This window comes from Marmota monax, unplaced genomic scaffold (genome assembly GCF_021218885.2).
Source record: "Marmota monax isolate L192 unplaced genomic scaffold, Marmota_monax_Labrador192_F-V1.1 WCK01_AAM20220418_F8-fsc00006, whole genome shotgun sequence".
Taxonomy (NCBI): Eukaryota; Metazoa; Chordata; class Mammalia; order Rodentia; family Sciuridae; genus Marmota; species Marmota monax.
This window is the reverse complement of record NW_026693712.1, coordinates 20,484,194-20,506,199: the sequence shown is the minus strand read 5'-3', so window position 1 is coordinate 20,506,199 and position 22,006 is coordinate 20,484,194. Positions and strand designations below refer to the sequence as shown.

Genomic DNA, 22,006 nt, shown 5'->3' with positions numbered 1-22,006 from the left:
CACTTTTGTAATCTCATGTTTTTTCACTCATATGGTTTCTATGCACACAAAAAAGTTATATTAAATAAAGATTATTGTTCACATTTTTTATTCAAATATCAAATTTAGCAAAATCATTAAAACAAATTATTAAAAGGGTAGAAAACCTGGTACTCAATGTCATTCTGGCCCCTAAGAACTTTGCATAGAAATGGCAATGAAGACCAGGAACTAGCATATACCAAGTCTAAGGTTTAGTAATAATGAATTCAAGTGATATTAGATAGTCTACATGTTTAAATATAAAATGAAGTATCATACATTAGGAGGTGAAGAGGTAATAAAAATGTTCTGGGAATAAGAGAAGGAAAACTAGATCCTGAGCCCAGAATGGTTCATAGCATCTACAAGTTCATTATAGCTGACATCACAGTCAAAGCATATTACCTGCTAGTGAACATGTGCACAGATCTGAAATCCTCCAAGAGCACCACAAAAATGATTCCCTTTACCTAGTCTAGACAAATAAGGCTGACAAAATGTATTCTTTTGGAGATAGGAAGGAAAAAAACAATTATATCAAAAATTTATTAAAACCAGCATGAATTAAGTTTATTCTCAATATAGTCAAAAATGTTATTTTCAAAAGTCCATGAATTATCTGTAATTCTAGCTTTGCTTTGGTAGAGGTATAGCTAGTGCTATAGCCATCTCTGCCCTTAGGAAGGGTCATCAATAGTTCAGGTGGAGTTTTTTTGCCCTTCAATCCTAGTAAGTTACTTCCAGATTCCTTTTCAAAACTGTCTTGAAGAATGTCTCCTAGGTTAAGAACAAATGTATAGCTCCACTTTGTTTAAACCTAATCTCTTAATATCAGAATAGGGATCATAACTCAGCAAATTCAAGGAGTCATTTCTGTCTAGTGCCCTGACTCCTTCCTAGGGTAGTTAGTGCCCTTACTGCCAGAAAAGGGTAGAGTGGCAGACTTCTCCCTCTCTTGCCTGTCCCACTCCCAGCAGCATTAAAACCTTTTTCCTGTAGCATTGCCTGTGCTAAAGTGCTGTAAAAGGTATGTTTTAATGGGGGTGGAGAGAAAGGGCACTGAGAAGAAGGCCAAGATTGACAGCCACTCTGAATAGAAGGGAGATAGAAGTGCTTCTAACTGGCAAAAGACAGAATCTGTTTCTGCCAGTATTCTTCTATCTGCCTCTGAAGGTAATTATATAAACTGTCCCCAAGAAGCTATTTCCATCTGTAGAAACAAAAAGAGCTGCAGTCCTTGGAAGGACAGACATGGCCATTCTTTACATGAAGGTAAGGCTTAATATGGGTCTAGCAAAGTGCTAACTTGAAAGTAGCCAACTATGGTGTGACAGAAGACAAGTTGAGTGGAGAAACTCTGCGTGTGGGGGTGTTATTAGCAGACAATGAAGCAGGGAGAAAAAAGGGAGCAGGCATCTCGCCCGTGGGAGTTTCCCCTTGGTTCCGCAGCTGCAAGATTTGCCGGAGCAAGGCTTTACCTTCTTCCCGGGTCTGAAAGAAAGTCAGGCAACTGTTTCAAAATATATTCAAGGCTATTCTCAAAAACAGGTTATTAAGACAACGATGATATACAAGTTCCACAGATCAAAGGCTTTCCACTGATATTCATACCCACTTTCCACCTATACATCATGGTAATGATCATACATTCTAGCCTCAAATCCAAACCCTTTACGAAAGAACTGATACATACATCATTGAATGCACAACACTTTTGGGCACAAGTTGAAGCTTCATCCCACAGCTTGCACTTAAAATAGTACTGGGCCAAATAGCGGAAAGCAGTGCTTTCCTCCAAATGTTCCACTATTTCCTAGACAAGGAAAGCAGAAATGTCTGAGATGGTAAGAATAAGATTGGCAACACAACTCTCATGTTATGACACATACCCCACAGGAATAGATATCTTGGATATATTTGATATAACACTGGGCAGCCTGTTCGGACTCAGTCAACTGTTCATGAAGCCTACAAAAGAAAATTGGCTTTAAATACAAATCAGACCTCAAAGCAAATGAGTGACAAAAAAATAATTAAGTTCTAAAAAATGACAATACACACACAAGTACAAATTTTGACATAAATGACACAAGACCCTGAAAAAGTCTTAGTACCCATAAGATGTTATGGTTACTATAATAAAGTTTAGATTCAGGGGCTGGGAGTATAGCTCAGTGGTAGAACACTTGCCTAGCATGCATTAAGCCCTGAGTTTGATCCCTAGCACAAGGGGAAAAAAAAAAAAAAAAGGCTGAGGATTGGGGGTGGGCAGTGGGACACCTATTATCCCAGCTACCTGGAAAGCTGATACAGATGGATCTCAAGTTCAAGGCCAGCCTAGATAACACTGTCTTAAAATAAAAAAAGGTGTGTACATAGCTCAGTGGTAGAATGCTTACCTAGCAAGTGTGATGCCCTGGGTTTGATACTCAATATGGCAAAAACCATTATTTTACCACTACCAACAGAGGGAGAGTTACGAATAAATATTTAAACTGGGTATACAACCTCATAAAAATTTCCTGGTAATACTGAAAATGAGACTGAAAAATAAACCAAGCAATTCAGATTTAAGAATCTACAAATAAACTGGGAGAAACTAAATTGCATTTAAATACCTCTTTTCCAACTATTTTGAGCTATTACTAATTTTTTCTTTGAGGGAGATCGATCCTTAACGTAGTTTTCCTAGACTGCTCTAACACAAAAATGTCATTTCTCTCTCTTTTCTTTACAATTAAAAAAAAAAACCTTTATATTAATTTTTTAATGTGATGCTGAGGATTGAACCAGTGCCTCACAAGTGAGGTAAGTAAGTGCTCTACCGCTAAGCTACAACCCCGGCCCTCTCTCTTTTTTAAAAATATTTATTTTTTTAGTTTTAGGTGGACATGATATCTTTATTTTATTTTTATGTGCTAAGAAATGAACCCAGTGCCTCACGCATGCTAGGCGAGCCAGCTACCACTTGAGCCACATCTCCAGCCCTCTCTCTCTTTTTTAAATGCAGTGCTAGGGATCATATGTGTCATTTAAGCACTCTACTACTGAGCTATACCCCACCCATTCATTTACTTTTTTCAATTCATCTTGATCCCTTGCCTAACAGGGAAAATTATTTCCCCTTCAAAGAGGAATGACATTTTCGAGATTCAAATTCCCACACTCATGTATGACAATGGAAGGGCGGGAGGCTTTAAAACATGCAAGACCCACCATCCTAGAAAAGCCAATAGAGAGAGGGGCTGGGATTATGGCTTAGCGGTAGAGTGCTGTGCAAGGCCCTGGGTTCGATTCTCAGCACCACATAAAAATAAACAAACAAAATAAAGGTATTATGTCCAACTACAATTAAAAAATAAATATTAAAAAAAGGACAACAGAAGTATCAATAGTGTTTCTCTCCTTTCACTCACTTTGCCAGTTTCACCAGAGCCATTTTCTCCACATCTCCCACAGCATAAGCTCTCCAATAACACTGTCAAAAAAAATTAAACCAGTTACTTTGACCATCGTCCCATGTGCCATCATTAATCACATAAAGGGAAAGGTCCTACAAGCTTCCTAGGAGTTCAGATTTGCAAAATACAAGACATTTTTGCCATTTCTAATAGGTTCAGGCTATAAACAGCATTCCCACTAATGATCTCAGCACACCTTTTTTTTAGCCTATGCACCTGTAAATATTCAGACTTTTCCTTACACATAGATCAATATAAAGGAAAATTAGAGCACATACAGCCCAATCTGTATCTAAACTGCAGATTTCCACTCAAATTCTCCAGACTTCAATTTCAGGTACCTTTTTGGCTTCCACTAGTTGATTGAGTTTCTCATAACATTCTCCTAATGCAACCAGCATACGAGAATCATTGGGCCTAAGAAAGAAGAGGAATAGGTAGTTTGTGCAAAGACTTTATTGATAACTGAAGTCTTCCATTGAGGAACTAGCACCACTATTTCAAATCTATACAAGGTTTGACCTTTATTCTAATACTTCATATAATTAGGTTACTTTGTGTTCATAATTGTACTATTAACCCATTAGTGGAAGACATTAAATAAAAATGACCAAACAGCTTTAGCAAGCTTAAATTCAAGTCTCCAAAAGCCGAAACCATTCTCTGTGATTGATGAATAGCTACTGAAACAGCCCTTCCCACACCAGATACATTGTAAAGTGACCAGACTTACCGAAGCTGGTGGGCCCGTCTGTAGTAATATAGGCAGTAAAATGGCATCTTAAGGATTTCATAGGTCTGCCCAAGGCCATACCAAGCTCTGTAGTCCCGCTTATTGACCTCAATGGCATGTCTAAGAAATGAAAATGAAAGAATGTTAAGAAAGCATAATCAAGGCTTGAAACTTGCAGGCTCAACTGAGGCTCCTAACACAGCAATCCTCAACCCCCAACTAGATGCTCACCGATAAGCCTGGATAGCAGCAGATGTATTTTTCATTTCCATGTACTCATGCCCCATCAGTGTCCAGGCCCCAAGATACCGAGGATTCAACTTTAGGGCTCTCTGGAAATATAAGGCCGCTTTCTCATGCTGAGAACGTAAACTATAATAATTGCCTGATTTAAAAAAATAAAAAATATTATATATATATAAAGGTAGAAGGGTAAAAATAAGTCTTCTGAAATAACATTCTACCAGGTAAGCATGAAACTTTGCAGAAAAGCCAAATTTTAAACAAGGGGAATATTATCATTCCCTTAGCAAATATAGTTAATCTATCACAAATTCTGGTTCACACACACACACACACACACACACACACACACACAAACAAATGTGTTCCCAGCAGAGTGTGATGGCATGCACCTATAATCCCAACACCTCAGAAAGGTAAGACAGGAGGATCTCAAGTTCAAGCCCAGCCTAGGCAATTTAACAAGACCCTGTCTCAAAATAAAAATTAAAGGGCTGAAGATATAACTCATAGGTAGAGCACCACTAGGCTGAATCCCCTGTAGTATAAAAAATAAAATTGTTCCCAAACACTGTTTAAGTTTTTCTTCATTAATCTCATCTGGAAATAGCATTTATATACTCATTTTCTTAATATAGTATATGAAATTTCAATAGTATACTTTAGCTTGGTGGTTTTCAAACTATATCCCTTCAAGCCTAAGTTTATAAGGAAGTATCCCTAAGGGTTAAAAAAAAATAGAGCTCAGAGAGTTTTCCCTCCTCAAGAATCAAGGCAGTTCTAATCACTTGTTCCAAAAAGAGCAAGCAAAAGACTTTAGTATTCTGGGAAAGATTTTATTTTAAGAACCTAAAAGCCATTCATCTTACATCAGTGGCAAATAGATAAACAACAGTGGTATATCCAAACAATGGAATATTACTCAGGAATAAAAAGAACTACCGATATCTGCAACAACATCAATAAACTTCAAAAACATGCTAACTGAGAAAAGTCAGACAATAATACTACTGCAAAATTTCATTTATATCAAATTCCTAGAATAGGCAAAACTATAAACCTGGAAAATAGAAATGGTTGCCAGCAGATGGGAATGGGACCAACTACAGACAAAATAACTTTTGGAGATGATGGAATATTATAAACTGGATTATGATGATGATGATTCCAAACTGTAAATTTATAACTCATTTAACTGTAAACTTAAAATAGGTAAATTTTATGCTATGTAAATTATACCTCAATAAAGCTTTTTTTTTATATCTTTTAGTTGTAGTTGGACACAATATCTTTATTTTATTTATTTATTGTTATGTGGTGCTGAGGATCGAACCCAGGGCCCCACACATGCTAGGCGAGTGCCCTACCACTGAGCCACAATCTCAGCCCAATAAAGCTATTTTTTTTTTAAGAGAGAGAGAGAGAGAGAATTTTTTAATATTTATTTTTTAGTTTTCGGTGGACACAACATCTTTTATTTTTTATTTTTATGTGGTGCTAAGGATCAAACCCAGTGCCCTGCACATGCCACACGAGCGCGCTACCACTTGAGCCACACCCCCAGCCCCAATAAAATTATTTTTTTAAAGGAATAAATTAGAGCTATACCAAGACTTGGAGGAATTTTCATGAGGTATCTAATGAGAAAAGTAAAATGCAGAACATTAGTATAAAATTTGATCCTACTTTTGTTAAGCAAGTAGCCCATTATACCCTGCATATATGTATATATTCTAATGTGAACATGTTAATACAATAACTTAAAGGGTAAAGAATGCAACAAGCAAAAAAAAAAAAAAAAAAAAAACCTGTACTTAAAAGAATGTCCTTTATGGGCTGGAGTTGTGGCTCAGCTGCAGAATGTTCGCTTAGCACATGTGAGGCGCCGTGGGTTCGATCCTCAGCACCACATAAAAATAAATAAATAAAATGAAAGTACTGTGTCCAACCAGAACTTAAAAATTTTTTTAAAAAAGTCCTTTGTATATTGTATTAATTGCATGTGCATTAGATTCAAAAATAGATTCAGACACATACACACACACACATTTACACATACATACACTTACAAGAAACATAATAAACTATCAAGTAAAAAACAGAAATTATGGAGTAATTACATAATGTGATTCCATTTTGATAAACTAACCAAAAAAATCCCCAAGTCTTCCATATATGTCTTTTAAATCTGTCTAGACTCAAGCCTTTTAGTTTGATTAAGGAGAAATCAATTATATAAATTATCTGTACTCTGTATCTGGTTATTTAAGTTTAAACTCAATTTCATGTTCATCTAGAAAAAAGCGGGATGGAGGACTTTATGTCCTACACAAGGATATCTTTGCTTCTGCCACTGACTCAGATTCAGAAATGGAAGCGTAAGCAGATCTAGGCAGAGTGCCCAAAGGTGAACTTTTGTAATAAAGAAGAGGTAGGATAGTGATAGCAAAAGTATGAGACTCAGTAGTTAAAGAAGTCAGGATAACAAAGGAGATATTAGGGAAGACAGAACTAGCAAGTTCTGCATAAGGATTAAGTAGATGTAAGAGCTAAAATGTACTGAATGATTATAATTTTTCTGGTAATTTACAGTATTGTAAGTTTTGGATATGTATTTATTTTTTAAATCTTTACAACTACATGAAAGAAGGTTTTATTTATTATTCTCTCCTTATAGATGAAAATACTAAAGCACAGAACTCTATCCAAAGTCAGCTACTTAGTATCAGAACCTAGTGAGGTACAGTGGCCCCTGCCTGTATCACAGTCACTCAGGAGGCTGAGGTAGGAGGATCACAAATTCAAAGCCAGCCTGGGCAACTTAGTGAGATCATCTCTCAAAATAAAAACTCAAAAAGGGCTGGGGAGGGCTGGGGTTGGCTCAGACGAAAAGCGCTCGCCTAGCATGAGTGAGGCACTGGGTTCGATCCTCAGCACCACATAAAAACTAAATAAAGGTATTGTGTCCACCTAAAACTAAAGAATAAATGTTTTAAAAAAAAAGGCAGGGGCAGGGGAGGCTGGGGATGTGGCTTAGTGGCAGAGTGCCCCATGAGTTCAATCCCTAGTACAGGGGGGGAAAAAGTATCGGAATCCAGATTTAAACTTGCATAGTCTGGGCTGGGATGTAGCTCAGTAATACATTGCTTACCTAGCAAGTGCAAGGCCCTGCATTCAATTTTCAGCACCACAAAAAATAAAATAAATAAACTTGAGCAGTCTGGGTCTAGAGTCCAAATCTTAATTATGCCAAGATATACATATAATGCTGGCTCTTAGAGAAAGTGACTGGGACTCCTAAACAAGTGCAGAAGGAAACAATTCATGTCAAGACGTAGAAGCAGAAGCAAGGACTAAACCAGTAGGAAATTCTTGCCATCACTCTCCTCTCAGATTGTTTCATTCTCTCAGGTCCTCAGTTTCCTTTTTTCCTCTCCATCCTTCTTTCTCCTTTCCACTTTCTCTGCACTGGCTATAATATGAAAAATGAAGTTCATTTTTTGTTATACCTAATGTTCCTTATTCTTAAATTTTTAAGGTAGGTGGGCTGAATTCCACAAACATTTATTAACTATATATCAGTAATTTTGCTGGGCATTATGGATATACTGAGGGAAAAAAGAACATTTCATTGAATGATTAAAAATAAAACAAAAGCATGGGCTGGGGTTGGGGCTCAGCAGTGGAGCGCTTGCCTAACATGTGTGAGGCACTGCATTTGATCCTCAGCACCACATAAAAATAAAAACAAATAAAATAAAGGCATTCTGTCCATCTACAACTACAAAATAAATAAATAAATAAATAAATAAAACAAAAGCAAAAAAACTCAAGAAACTCCTTAATCATTATTCTTCTTAGGCATATCTCCTCCACCCCTTTTTTTTCTTAAAAGGTCTTTTATAGGGGCTGGGGTTGTGGCTCAGTGGTAGAGCGCTCACCTAGCACGTGCAAGGCCCTGGGTTCGATCCTCAGTACCACATATAAATAAATTAAGTAAAGATATTGTGTCCAACTATAACTAAAAAATAAATATTTTAAAAAGGTCTTTTAATATGGCAAAATATTAATATTTGATAAACCTAGGATGATTAAATCTCATATACAAAATCACACATACATTCATATATACATGTAAAAAGTCTGGAAGGACATACTGAAAATACCAATTGCAATTATCTCTAGAACTATATTAGGGTTCTCCTTTGATTTCAAATGGTTTCAAGTCAATAGGTTAAAAAAAAAAAGGAATCATTCATTATCTCCTCTACCTCTATTTCCTTTCATCATGTAAAAGTCACTATAATCAATCTGGTTAACCAATCACCAATTCCTGTTCATTCTACTTCCTAAATATCTTCTAAGTCCAATAGCCTCTCCACTCATCCTGCCAATGTGTCAGCTTAGGCTCTCATCATCTCTACACAAGATTACAGCAAGAGTCTCCTAGCTGGTCTCTCTACCTCTACTCTTGCCCTTTTTCTAATCCTCCCAGCACAATTGTTTCTGGTTGTTATTCCAAAATAAAAATCTGACCACTTTCATCACTCTCTAGTTAAATCCTCCAGAAGACACCTATTGGGTACAAAAGGCTACCTGAAATTTGTTCATTCCTACCTCTCACAAAATGCCCAGGCACAATGAACTATTTTCAGATACAATGTCTGTTACCTCTGGTCAAATGATACTCTTCCTGAGTCAACCCTTCTCCTCTCTTCTTGAATTCTTTTGTTCCTGCCCATCATTCAAGTATCACCTCTAATGAGCCTTCCCTAATCTCAGACTGTATTAGATACCTTTCCTGTGTACTCCCTTAGCATGCTGTGTTCACTTCAATTATAACATTCAACCTGCTGATAGTTGTTTTCTTATTAGTCTTCTTCAGTAGGCAGTTAGGGTAGGTACTGCAATACAAAGCATAGTGACTTGGCACACAGAAGATACTCAAGAGACATTTCTAAATAAACTGGAGTTCCACCCTTACCTAATGTACATTATAGTTCATTCAAAGTACTCTGATATTGAAAAGACCATTTGTTCTTTGCCTATTTGTGTTCCCAAAGGACTTACTATATTTTTGTTAATATTTACTTTGCTTTATAGACCATAACTTCAAGAGCTAAAAGTATTTAATCAAATGATGAACTGAAATTCCATTAGTTTATTAATAACATCCTGACCTAGAAAGGTACAAATGTATGATCTTGATATAATGTGACCAAAGACCCAGGAACAGGTATTCCTTTCATCTTCAGAAAACAGAGTCTTTCAATCAAAACCCACCATGCTTACTTTCTCCAGGAGTAGTCATTCACTTGTCTATATCCACTGATTACCAGGCCACATAGCATGGCCTATATAAGGTTATGGTTCTCAACCCTCAAGAGGGTGTTTGGCAACATCTAGAAATGTTTTTACTTATAACTACTGGGGAAAGGAAGTTACCAGTACCTAGTGGGTATAAGACAAGGCTATGCTAATACCGATGATGCACAGGACAGCCTGCAACAAAAAAAGCTATCCAGCCCAAATCATCAATACCGTAGAGAAGAGATGGTCAGGTACAGGAAAACAGACACGCTCATCTCTTTTCATAGGACTGGAAATTCTAACACACTTTTTAGTCATATTAAAGTATAAAACAAACACACACACCCTTGATCTAGGCTTTTACGATTAGGAACTTATTACACAAAAATAGATTCAAGCATCCAAAAACAAATGTATATGCATAAAGATGTTTCTTAAAGCAATTTTTATTTATATTAACAAAGACTAGTCACAACTTATATTATAAAAAATTACTAAATAAAGCCTGGTATGGTGGTACATGCCTGTAATCGCAGCAACTACAGAGGCTGAGGGCAGGAGATTACAAATTCAAGGCCAGCCTCAGCAACTTAGCAAGACCCTCAACAACTTAAGAGAGATCCTATCTCAAAAACAAAAAATAAAAAGGACTAGGGATGTAGCTCAGTGGTAAAGTACCTCTAAGCTCAATCCCCAGTACCAAAAAAATAAAATAAAAAGATGGGGTTGTGGCTCAGTGGTAGAGCGCTTGCCTAGCATGTGTGAGGCACTGGGTTCGATCCTCAGCACCACATATACATTAATGAATAAAATAAAGGTCCATCAACATCTAAAAAAATATTTTAAAAATAAATAAATAAACAGACGAATAAACAAATAAATAAAAAGGGCTGGGGATGTAGCTTAGTGGTAGAGTACTCCTGGGTTCGAGTCCCAGCACCACCCACAAAAAAATAAATCAATAAACAAAATTATTAAGCAGAAATATTTAATAGAAATAGATAATAAGGAGCTGGGGTTATGCGGTAGAGCGCTTGCCTTGCATGTGCAAGGCCCTGGGTTCGATCCTCAGCATCACATAAAATAAATAAATAAATAAAGGTTATTGTGTTCAACTACAAATAAATAAATATTTAAAAAGAAAGAAAGAAATAGATAGATAATAAGATGCTGAGGGCTGATGGCATAGCTTGGTGATAGGGTGCATGCTTAGCTTGTGGAAGGCCCTGGATCCAATCCCCAACACCAAAAACAAGGTACTATCATCAAAAGTAAAACAAATCAAAATGTACTAATATGGAAAGATGACAAACATTTATCATTTAAAAAAAAAGCTACAAAGCAGTATTTACACAAAAATAGGTTATTACACAAAACTTATTACACAATACCTAGTGGATATAAGACAGGCTAATACCGATACAGTATATAGTATAGTATATATAATGATTAGTTTTTACACACTATAAACAAATACATATTTTTGGTATTCACACAAAAAACATTCTGGAGTCACGTTCACCAAACAACCTTAGGGTGGGATAACAGTAAGCTTTCATATTCTCTGGTACATAATTTTCTCATCTTTGACACTTTTAATACTGCTGTTATTTTTACATTCATGATATTTATAACAAAAATAAGTCTTAAAAGAAAAAAATGTAGTTAACTCTTACCAATTACACAGCACGTTTCTACACGGTATTTGTCAATTTCACAGAGGTTATGAGCCAGATAACTCAACTCAGATTTCATGCTCTGGGGAGAAAAAAGAAAAAAAAAAAATCTAAGTAATGGAAAAGGGTTCTCTAAATAATTTCTCTTATAGCTAACACAAACAGGTAACAATCCAATCCAAGAGACTAAAATACAAAAGAGCTTAATCAAACCCAAGCAAAAGAAGCAGCTTACTCTGACATAAAGAAGGTTGGAGAATGTGTCCATATTTTCAATCCTGTAAGGGTCTTGTTTCCTTAGCTCATTGAAAATGGAAAGGGCTTTGTCAATATCTGCAGAAAGAACATAGCAAGTTCAGAAAACAACACAGTGCACCTATCAGGGTCTGAGGGTATTTCATTGTCCTTATTCACTCACCTCTGATATTGTGATAGGCAACTGCAATTTGGGAAACAATATATGAGCTTTTAGAAAAGCCCACATCAATGAGATTCTGATACTTTTGCAGGGCCTCCTCTATCAACTGCAACTCTGTGTATATATGAGCCAGAAAAAACTCTTTCATCCAGGTGTCTGGCAAAGACAGGAACTTCAGCTGGCAGCAGGAGAGAGAGGGACACACTTAATAAAATTTGACCTCTCTCCCAAATGAAAATCAAGGAACGATCTTTATTGTCTAAAGGGATTTACCACTAAAATTTTATTAAAGCACCTAATAATGAGTACAGGGTAATCCAACTAAGTGAATATGGCTTATAAGCACAATTAGGGAAGAATGATCTACTGAGAATAGGCTTTAAAGAAAAGGTGAGTCTTAGAGAATGGGTAGGGTTTAAATAGAGAAAAGGGGAAGGAAAATTAAGAAGATAACATTCAAGGCAAGGGCAACAACCTAAGTAGGGCCAAAACAGATATGATGTGTGTGAATAGGATGAGGAAACTAGCTTGGTTTGAGGAAGCTATATCCAGAAAAAGAGGAAAAATAAGATTAGGCTGGTAGGGTAGATCCTACCATGCAACAGATAATGGGGTACAACAGGAAACTACTATATATTTCTGCCAAGAGAATGACATGATGATGTGTCATTCATGCCAAGAATAAATTTTGAAACAATATGTAGGATGACTTTGAAATGTTAAGTGTAAAATGGGAAAGCTAGAGAGAAAGTATCTATTACTTATAAGTAATTCAAATTTGAAATAACAGAGATGACAAAGAGAACCAAGACAAAGAGATGTACACAAGAAAGCAATCATGGCACTGTCTCATGATTGACTAGATTAAGGAAAATAAGAGAAAGGGAAAGACAAATAAATATGACTCTGAGGTGTCAAGATGTGAGTGTCTTGAGAAATAGCAAACGTAGTGAGATATCAAGATAGCAAGAAGAATTTGGTAAGCAAGATGAAAAATTTGGTTTTGCATATTTTGAGTTCAGAGGTAAAACTTTCAGTGGAAATCTAGGAGGTAGTTAGAGATAGGTGAATATAAGTAAACAAAGGTCAGATCTCAGACACAGATTTTTAGCATAAATCATTACTTTGGCTCTTTAAAGCCAACAAAAGGAATTGTGTTGTTGCTTCTATTAGCCACTGAAGAATAGCAGAATGAACATCATAGACAAAGTCTTCTAACAGTGACTAATAAAGCAATTGCAGTTAATAAAGCAGTTTCATATACATTATTTCACTAATAAATCTCTAAATATTTACAGAATCCATGATATCTCAAAAGAGGCCTGAAAATATGTTTTAGTATAATCCTTGATATCAGAGAAATCTTTCCTATAGTATCACTAGAATTAGAGGAGAAACTATAACACTTATTCCATAAAACAAGTTATAGGAAAACTTGAATGTCAAAACATGAATACAAAAAACATTCCAATATCAATGGATTCGAATCCAACAGCAGCTACTGAGCAAGATCTAGTTATCATCCAATGAAGATCTAAATTCTGAAATTATGACAGGGACTAAAGACACAGCAAAGAGCTAGCTAAAGAGGTCATATGGGCAAAACTTCACCACCCCCCAATTACATTGGAAGCAGAGGGATCTTCACGAGGATCATCTCAATTTACCATTTCTTTGTCTGTGATCAGGTTACAGAGTTCTAACCAGGCTCCCCAATGCAAAGGCAAAACATGAGTAGCCTCCACAAACACATCAATGGCCTCTTTTACCAAGTCCAGTTTTCGAAGCACCACACCATACCTGGGAAAGAAGGAAATAATCACAGGAGAAGTTAATGCTTTATAATATCTCCCCTCTACTCAAGAATATATTATAGAAACTGGGTACACTGGCATAAGTCTATAATTCCAGCTACTGAGGAGGCTAAAGCAGAAGGATCACAAGTTGGAGGATAGCCTTGGGAACCTAGTTAGACCTTGTCCCAAAATAAAAAAGATAGCCAAGGATGTAACTCAGTGGTAGAGCACTTGCCTAGCATATGCGAGGCCCTGTGTTTAATTCCCTGTACCACACTCACCCACACACAAAAAAAGATATAGAAAGTTCCAAATTACTATAAAAACCACTTACAGATAAAGGCCAAATCCATCAAGTTCCCGAGCTTGATGCTTTTTGCTGAGCTCTACCCTCAATTCTCTAAGAGCCTCATTTTTCACTTGTCCTTTCTCCAGGGGGCCTAGGAAAGAAACAAAGTCTCTGATCTAAGAGAAGGATGCTGGCTTTCATTTTCATAGATGTATATATTCCCTTTAGTTTCAACTGAAGGTTATACTTGAAACCTCCAGCAAATACTCATAAGTGTCCATTGATATCTTATACGATCCATTTACTTTATTCTAGAAATTGCAACTAATAATGGGTCTGCAGTCCTACACCCAAATAGTTGTTGGGTTTTTAAATTTGAATTAGTTATCATTGTCTAAAAATCAGAAGCCTCAATTAAAAATCTGAGTTTTTAGCTTCAGGAAACAGAGAAGGGCCAAAGGAAGAAGGCCCTAATAACATCAGGCCCAGAGTGCCACAAGGCAGCCCTCAGCTGAAGCTGGGTGCCAACAGGGTACATGAGATAAGCCATGTGCTCTGAAATTTGCAACAATGCATCTCAGTCCAGTTATATTACCTGACTGGCTCCAACAGGCACTTAAATTTACAAAGCTACTTTTTAATCCAAGAGATAAGAGAAAAAAAATTCATACCTAGGCTATCAACAGTTTCATCATCCTTCTTTTTCTCTCCAGACTGTAAAAGAAATTCAACAAGTAGGTAGGTTTTTTTTCAATTTATTCTGAAACATGTTTTAAAACTACCCAAGAGTTCAAGTCCAACAAAAATGGCATCTGCTTTTGGTCATTAATTTCAAACAATCATTTGGGGGCTCCCACTGCCTAAATGTGGGATAATTTGAGTACCAAAGTAGTTAAGTAAGTACAGTAAATAATTATAAATAATTAAAAATATAGGAATCCAGCCAGGCTTAGTATTACAAGCTTATAAACCCAGCTACTTGGGAGGCTAAGGCAGGAGGATTGCAATTGGAGGCCAGTCTGGACAACTTATCAAGATCCTGTAGAGTGCTCGCCTCACACATGTGAGACCCTGGGTTCAATTATCAGCACCACATAAAAACAAATAAGTGAAATAAAGGTATTGTGTCTAACTACAACTAAAAAATAAATACTTAAAAAAAAAATTTTTTTTTTTTTAAAGAGCAGGGGATGTAGCTCAGTGGTTAAGCATCCCTAAATTCAATCCTTACACCTATAATGTAAGGATTACATTACATTATAAATGCTTACACTTGTAAATGTATATAATTTTTTTTTTGCAATGTTGGGGATCAAACCCAATCCTCAGCACCACATAAAAATAAATAAATAAATGAATAAATACATTATAAGCAAGCACTCTACCACTGAGCTACCCCCAGCCTTATAAAATATTTTAAAAGATCTGTTCACACATAAAATAACTAAAAAAAAAAAAAAAAAAGTAGGAAAATACATTCATAATATTCCAGAATTAAATACTTGTATTGCCCTTTACATTTACAATTTAACAGCCATGCAACAAAACAACAAATGTACTACAAATAAAAGTGAAAACTGAATAGTTTATTTATTGGTACTGGGAATTAAACCCAGAGGCACTTTACGTAAGCACTGAGCTACATCTCCAGCCCTTTAATTTTGAGACAAGGTCTCACAAAGTTGCCAAAGCTGGCCTCAAACTTGTATCTTCCTGACTAAGCCTCTCAAGTCACTAAGATTATAGGCATGCACCACCATCCCCCACTGTTAAAATCAACTCAGGCTGGGATTTTTCTATTTAATTCTAAATATGAATGCTTCACTGAAAGCAAAGTAACACCTTAAAATTGCCCTCACCAAATATCTGGAGTACATATATAGGAAATAGGCTTTCTTGCTATTACAGCCATGTAGGAAATGTGCTGCCCGGTCATATTCTTTAACATCAAAGTAGGCCTTGGCCAGGGTATAAGCATCCATATCCTGGGCATCCTCCTAGAAAAGAGACAAGTCCATGTAAATAACTGAAAATAGGACAACAAAAGTTCAAACATAAGAAACATATTCAGTAATTTCAAGATATAAGAAAAGTGATTTTTTTTTTTCTATTTCCAGAAAGCTAACACATATGTAGATGTATACATGCAGCATTTTTATATATGTACTACCAGGCAAGTTCTTTCTTTGGAAAGAACTACTTCTTTCCAAAATACTTTTCAAATAAAAAGGTGGTGCAAAAGACAAAGACACACACACACAAACACACACACACACACATATATTTTTTTTTAAATAACTAGGTATTGAATGTAGGGGTACTCTACCACAGAGCTACATCCCCAGCCCTTTTTATTCTTTTTTCTTTTTGTTTTTTGTTTTCTGGGCAGTGAACCTTAGGGCTACATACCAAGTCTTTCATTTTATTTTAAATGTAATATTATGTTGTTGTTGTTGTTGTTGTTGATAAACCTTCGTTTTATTTATTTATTTATTTATTTTTTATATGTGGTGCTGAGAATAAAACCCAGGGCCTCACAAATGCTAGACAAGCACTCTACCACTGAGCTACAACCCCATTCCTTTTATTTTACTTTGAGACACGGTCTCACTAACTTTTCCCAGGCTGGTCTTGAATCTACAATCCTACTGCCTTAGCCCCATGTAGCTAGGATTATAGGTATGCATCACAAAACCTGGCAAAAGACAAAAATTTTAAAAATTAAACCAACACACATAGCTGGGTGCAGTGCCAATGCCTATAATCCCAGCAACTTGGGTAGCTGAGATAAGAATACTTCAAATTCAAGGTCAGCCTCAGCAATTTAGAGACACTCTGACCCAAAATAAAAAAAATAAAAAGGACTGGGGGTGTATCTCAGTAGTAAAGTGTCCCTGAGATCAATCCTCAGTACCAAAAAAAAAAAAAAAAAACAAAACAAACCACTAAATCAATATACTCAGAAACTTATATTGTTTCTTCAAATGTCATTAGGAAGTTGCAAATGGTTTTGTGTTCAGGACCTGAATTCATTTTCTGATTCTTGGTCTCTGTTTCATGAGCATGCATTTTTCCTTTTTCTTTTCTTTCTTTTTTATTTTTTTGGCAAGTTTTGGGGGAGGTTGGAGGGGAACTGAACCCAAGGGCACTTCAGCATTGAGCTATAAATTTAAAAATCAACTCAGGGTCTCAACAGTTCATTTTATTTTTTATTTTTAGATAGGGTCTCACTAAGTGGCCCAGTCTGCTTTCAAACCTGAATTTTCCTGCCCTAGCCTCCTAATCACTGGGATTATAGGAGTGTGCCACCACACCTAGTTGAACATCTGTTTCTTCTGTAAAGTAGAATAAGTAATATTGACCTTACAGATTTGATATGAGGAAAATGTGAAAAAGTCACTTAAAATGTCCAGCATTCATATGTGGCATTCTCTTCCTTCTCATCTTTTTAAAATTCCTACATAAGTATATCATGTGTGATCACTTATATTTTCTGTATTTCAACAAAGTCTTATCATATGTTAGCATTGTTGACAACATAAAATACAGTTATAGGGGCTGGGGTTGTAGCTCAGGGGTTGAGCGTTTACCTCGAATGTGTGAGACACTGGGTTCGATCCTTAGCACCACATAAAAATAAATAAATGAATGAATAAATAAAGATATCGTGTCCACCCACAACTAAAAAAATTATTTAAAAAAAATAAAATACAGTTATAATTCATAACACATTTACGTTAAAAACATAGTTACAAACATACTGGGTAGAGAGGTGCACACCTGTAATCCCAGTGGTTCAGGAGGCTGAGGCAGGAGAATGAAAAGTTCAAAGCCAGCCTCAATAATTTAGCAAGGCCCTAAGCAATTTAGTGAGACCCTGTCTCAAAATAAAAAAATTTAAAAGGGCTGGGGTGCTCAGTGCTTAAATGCCCCTGGGTTTAATCCCAGGTAACAAAAAAAGAAAAACGTATGATCACCCAAATTCTAGGAATGAGTTAACTAAAACATGAAAAACTTCATTTCTTCTTATCCATCTTGACCCAAATATCACCAGTACAGAAGTAGAATCACAACATATTTAGCATTTTCTTCACTGGATCAACATGTCCTAAATATTGCCATTCATCTTAGGATTCTGAAGGTCCCTTTCACATTCTACTCACCAGCTGCTTATTTCTTTTCCACTGAACCCCTCCCTTCATTATGCACCTGTCTCTCTCTGTTTTTGCAGTACTGGTGCATTACACCTTGCCAAATGAGAAATAGTCACTGTTTTATAGTTGTGGGAAAAAAATCAACTGGCATATTCAGGGAAAAATGGATTATGATAAAAATCATTCCAATTACACAACACTGTGCATACATACATATTATAGATCATACACAAAACATTTATAACTCTTCACACACATTTATAACTCGGAAAGTTTTACTATTTTGCCAGGGCTGGTAGCACACACCTGTAATCCCAGCAACTCAGGAGGCAGAAGCAGTTTAAGGCCAGTCTCAGCAACTTAGCTAGACCCTCAGGAACTTAACAAGACCCTGTTTCAAATTTTTAAAAAATTTAAAAAGGAATGGGAATATAGCTCTGTGGTAAAGTGCCCCTGGATTCATTCCCTAGAACCGAAAAAAAAACAAAAAACAAACAAACAACAACAACAAAAAATCCAAAGTCCACAAAGTTTTACTATTTGAACTATATAGCTTTATATTTTCATTCTTGCTTATGAGAACCTAGAATGTTCTAATGAAGGTTACACACTATGTGATTCAGACGTATTTAGCATTAAAGCTGAGTTTTTAAGTAGCCACAGTTAGTACCAATCACATCATTTTGTTTTGTTTTGTTTTGTTTTTAGTACCAGGGATTGAACCCAAGGGCACATCCCAGCCCTCTTCATTTTTTAATTTTGAGACAGGGTCTCAAAGGCTGGCCTCAAATTTTCGATCCTCCTGCCTTAGCCTCCTGAGCTGCTGCAATTACAGGGTGCACCATCATACCTGGCAGAATGTTTATATAACAGATGGCTACTACACAGATTTGAACACAGCAAAAGAATCTTCAATTTCAGTAATTCTTTGAAGACCAATGTTTTAAGGTTTACTCTAGTTTAAATTTTGGATCAAGGCTAAATGAGATTAATATGTTTCTCTGGCATTTTTTAGGGACACTCCCCAGAGAACACTAAATGCCCAACAATTTAAAAAAGAAGCTGCTAAATCAATATACTCAAAGAAAGCTGAAACTAACCAATAGCTAATATCACCCCCCACACCCTTACTCCTGCTTCTGGAGACTGAACTTTACCTCTAAGTCACAGCTCCAACCCTTTTATTTTGAGAAGGGCCTCACTAAAATGCAGAAGCTGGCCTGGAACTTGTGATCCTCCTGCCTCAGCCTCCCCAGCCTCTGGGATTACAGGCATGCAATACCCAGCACCAATAGCTATTACTTTCTAATAATTCAATAATGGTTAGGTTTCTGAAATGTCTATAAAATTCCTGTGTTATATGAACTGTTAGGAGCAAGGACTATTTTCTGAGGCTCTATGTTTCACCTGGCATTGTGCTTTATTACTCATTCAGCAATTTTTATTCTATTCAGGACCATCAATGTGCCTAGGCACTGTGACAATAGTCACAGGGAAGTAAAAGCTAATAAGAGATATAAATCACACGGACTCAAAACAATCATACAAGAGTGAGTTTTACCTTTAATTCTAAAAAATAAAAATAAAAATTGTACCTCTATTGTCTTAATTAATCTTGAAAACCCAACTATTGTTAATATTATCTATAGATGGAAGGCTGTCACTTAGCATTTACTTGCCCACAATGATGATAGGAGCAAAGAACATGACTGGAATATAGATGCAAAATATTTACCCTACCAAGCCACCTCTCTCTTATGAATGGGAATGTTGAGAATACCTGATTTTACTGAGTCCGGTATTTACTCAGTGCCTGATATTATCTAATTCCCTAAATTGTCCCCTCCCAAAGTGGTCATTATTATTCTCATTTTCAGATAAAAGAACTGGGCTCAGGAGGTTAAGTAAATTGCCAAAAGTCATTAGTTTTAGATTTGAACCCAGAGCCCACACACATTTTGCAATGCGGATCAAACAATAGAGCAAGAATAGTCCCAAGCTGTTGCGAAAACTTTTGCTTTTTCTCATCTTTGAGTATTTTCTAGGTTGGGCCACAAAACCCCAAAAGCTGAAATCTTAAGCAATGATTGTGTACGTGGTCTCTCTGGCTTAAAGTAAGAGCACCATCAAAACCAAAACCAAACGAAACAAGAAAACACTACGGATAAAAACCACTTATACCACCCAGCTCTTTAAACGCTTGTATTCCCTCTAGCAAACACTGCTGCTAAACGGTTAGCTCCTCTCCAGGGACAGGGCATTCAATGTGCCTCTTCAAGCACATTGCTTTGGCGAGGATCGCTCACTGTGAAAATGCTCTTACCTCTGTAATAGGCGGCGGCGGCTGCAGCTCGGCCAAAGGCAACGCGGGGAGGGAGAAGGCCAACTCCGCGGACCTGGAACACGCACACAAACTGGATCAGCTTGAGAAGCCCCCAAGGCCAAGGATCCAAGCTTGGTCCCCTCCGACCCCGACATCTCACCATTTGCTACTGTGCAGCAGGCCCCGCTCTCGAGTAAGGCCCGCAATGAGCAGCAGCTGCTTTTTAATTTCCCGCAAATCTGAGAAATCTGCGTTAGTGGATAGGCCGGGCATCACCGTCGCCGTCGCCGTCACCGCCACCGGGACTACAGAGGTACTCGCAGCCATTTTCCTGACTCGGGCTACTTCGACCAATCATCAGCAATAATACTTGCTTCCCTTGCTCCGAAAAAGAGTGGCTGTCATTGGCTAGTTCTTACTCCGGAACAACCAATCAGAAATCTTTCTTTTACCATCACGGTGAGCAGGAAGGGGGAAAAAAGAAACAATTACGTTCTCATTTGGCCAAAAGCTACTGAGGCCAGAAAACTAGAGCAGTAAGGGCAGGGAGAGAGCCCTCACCTGGGTAGACTGGAAAGCTGGGGATGAAAGTAAGGGCAAGAAAGGATTGAGAAGGGACAATACTATATTCCTTCGGGGTGATGTGATTGGCTGGCAAATAGTGTGTAGTTTCTGGGCAGATTCTGTGCCATGGGATAAAAGTGATGTTTGTGGTCTAAGAAGGATGAATGGTTTCCTCGAAGCACTGTAAGAGGATGTATCTCTCGCTTTACGGAGAATTCTTCCTTTTTATCTCCCTTCATTGTACCCCAGCCGGGAGAAAGGTAACATTCCATGATGGATTACTTGGTGACAGGTTCTGTACTTTTACAAGCATAATCTGGTTTAACTCAAAAAACAGCTGTAAGAACCAGGAACGGTGGCACAAGCCTGTACTAGTAGCTACCCCAGAGGCTGAGGCAGAAGGATAGCAAATTTGAGGCCAGCCTCAGCAACTTAATCTCTCTAAATCGAGACTGTTTCAAGAAAATATTTTAATTTAGCTGATATATATATATATATATATATATATATATATATATATATATATCCCTCAAAATTTTTAAATTAGAAGGGCTGGAGATATAGCTCAGTGGCAAAGGGCCCCTAGGTTCAATCCCCAGTACCTCAAAATAATAATAACCTAATTTAAATAAATAATTGAAAACAACACTATGATATTCGTATCATCTCAAGTTTACAGATAAGAAAGCAAGGGCTGGGCGAGGTGGCACCCAGGCACTAGGGACTGACTAGGGAGGCTTAGGCAGAAGGATAGCAAATTCAAAAACCAGCCTCAGCAATTTATCAAGATCCTGTTCTTATTATAAAAGGCTGGGGATGTACCTCAGTGACATAATGCCCAGTGCCATAAAGAAAAGAAAACAAGCCCAGTAAAGAGTCTAGTCTAGGGCTGGGGATGTGGCTCAAGTGGTAGCGCGCTCAGCACCACATACAAAGAAAGATGTTGTGTCCGCTGAGAACTAAAAATTCTCTCTCTCTCTCTCTCTCTCTCTCTCTCTCTCTCTCTCTCTCTCTCTTT

General features: G+C 37.0%; 1 protein-coding gene across 1 annotated transcript; it reads right to left on the bottom strand.

Moving 5' to 3' along the window:
- Positions 1-71: 71 nt before the first annotated feature.
- Positions 72-20,764, bottom strand: Cdc23 (cell division cycle 23). The gene is made up of 16 exons (XM_046460050.2): positions 20,585-20,764; positions 20,425-20,497; positions 15,807-15,944; positions 14,619-14,661; positions 13,993-14,098; positions 13,530-13,662; positions 11,863-12,040; positions 11,680-11,777; positions 11,445-11,526; positions 4,447-4,600; positions 4,216-4,335; positions 3,824-3,899; positions 3,438-3,499; positions 1,911-1,989; positions 1,715-1,834; positions 72-1,512 (listed from the first exon to the last, which is right to left on the bottom strand). Exons 1-16 carry the CDS (start codon positions 20,749-20,751, stop codon positions 1,342-1,344), a joined length of 1,800 nt encoding a protein of 599 aa, XP_046316006.1. The 5' UTR covers positions 20,752-20,764; the 3' UTR covers positions 72-1,341.
- Positions 20,765-22,006: the final 1,242 nt, after the last annotated feature.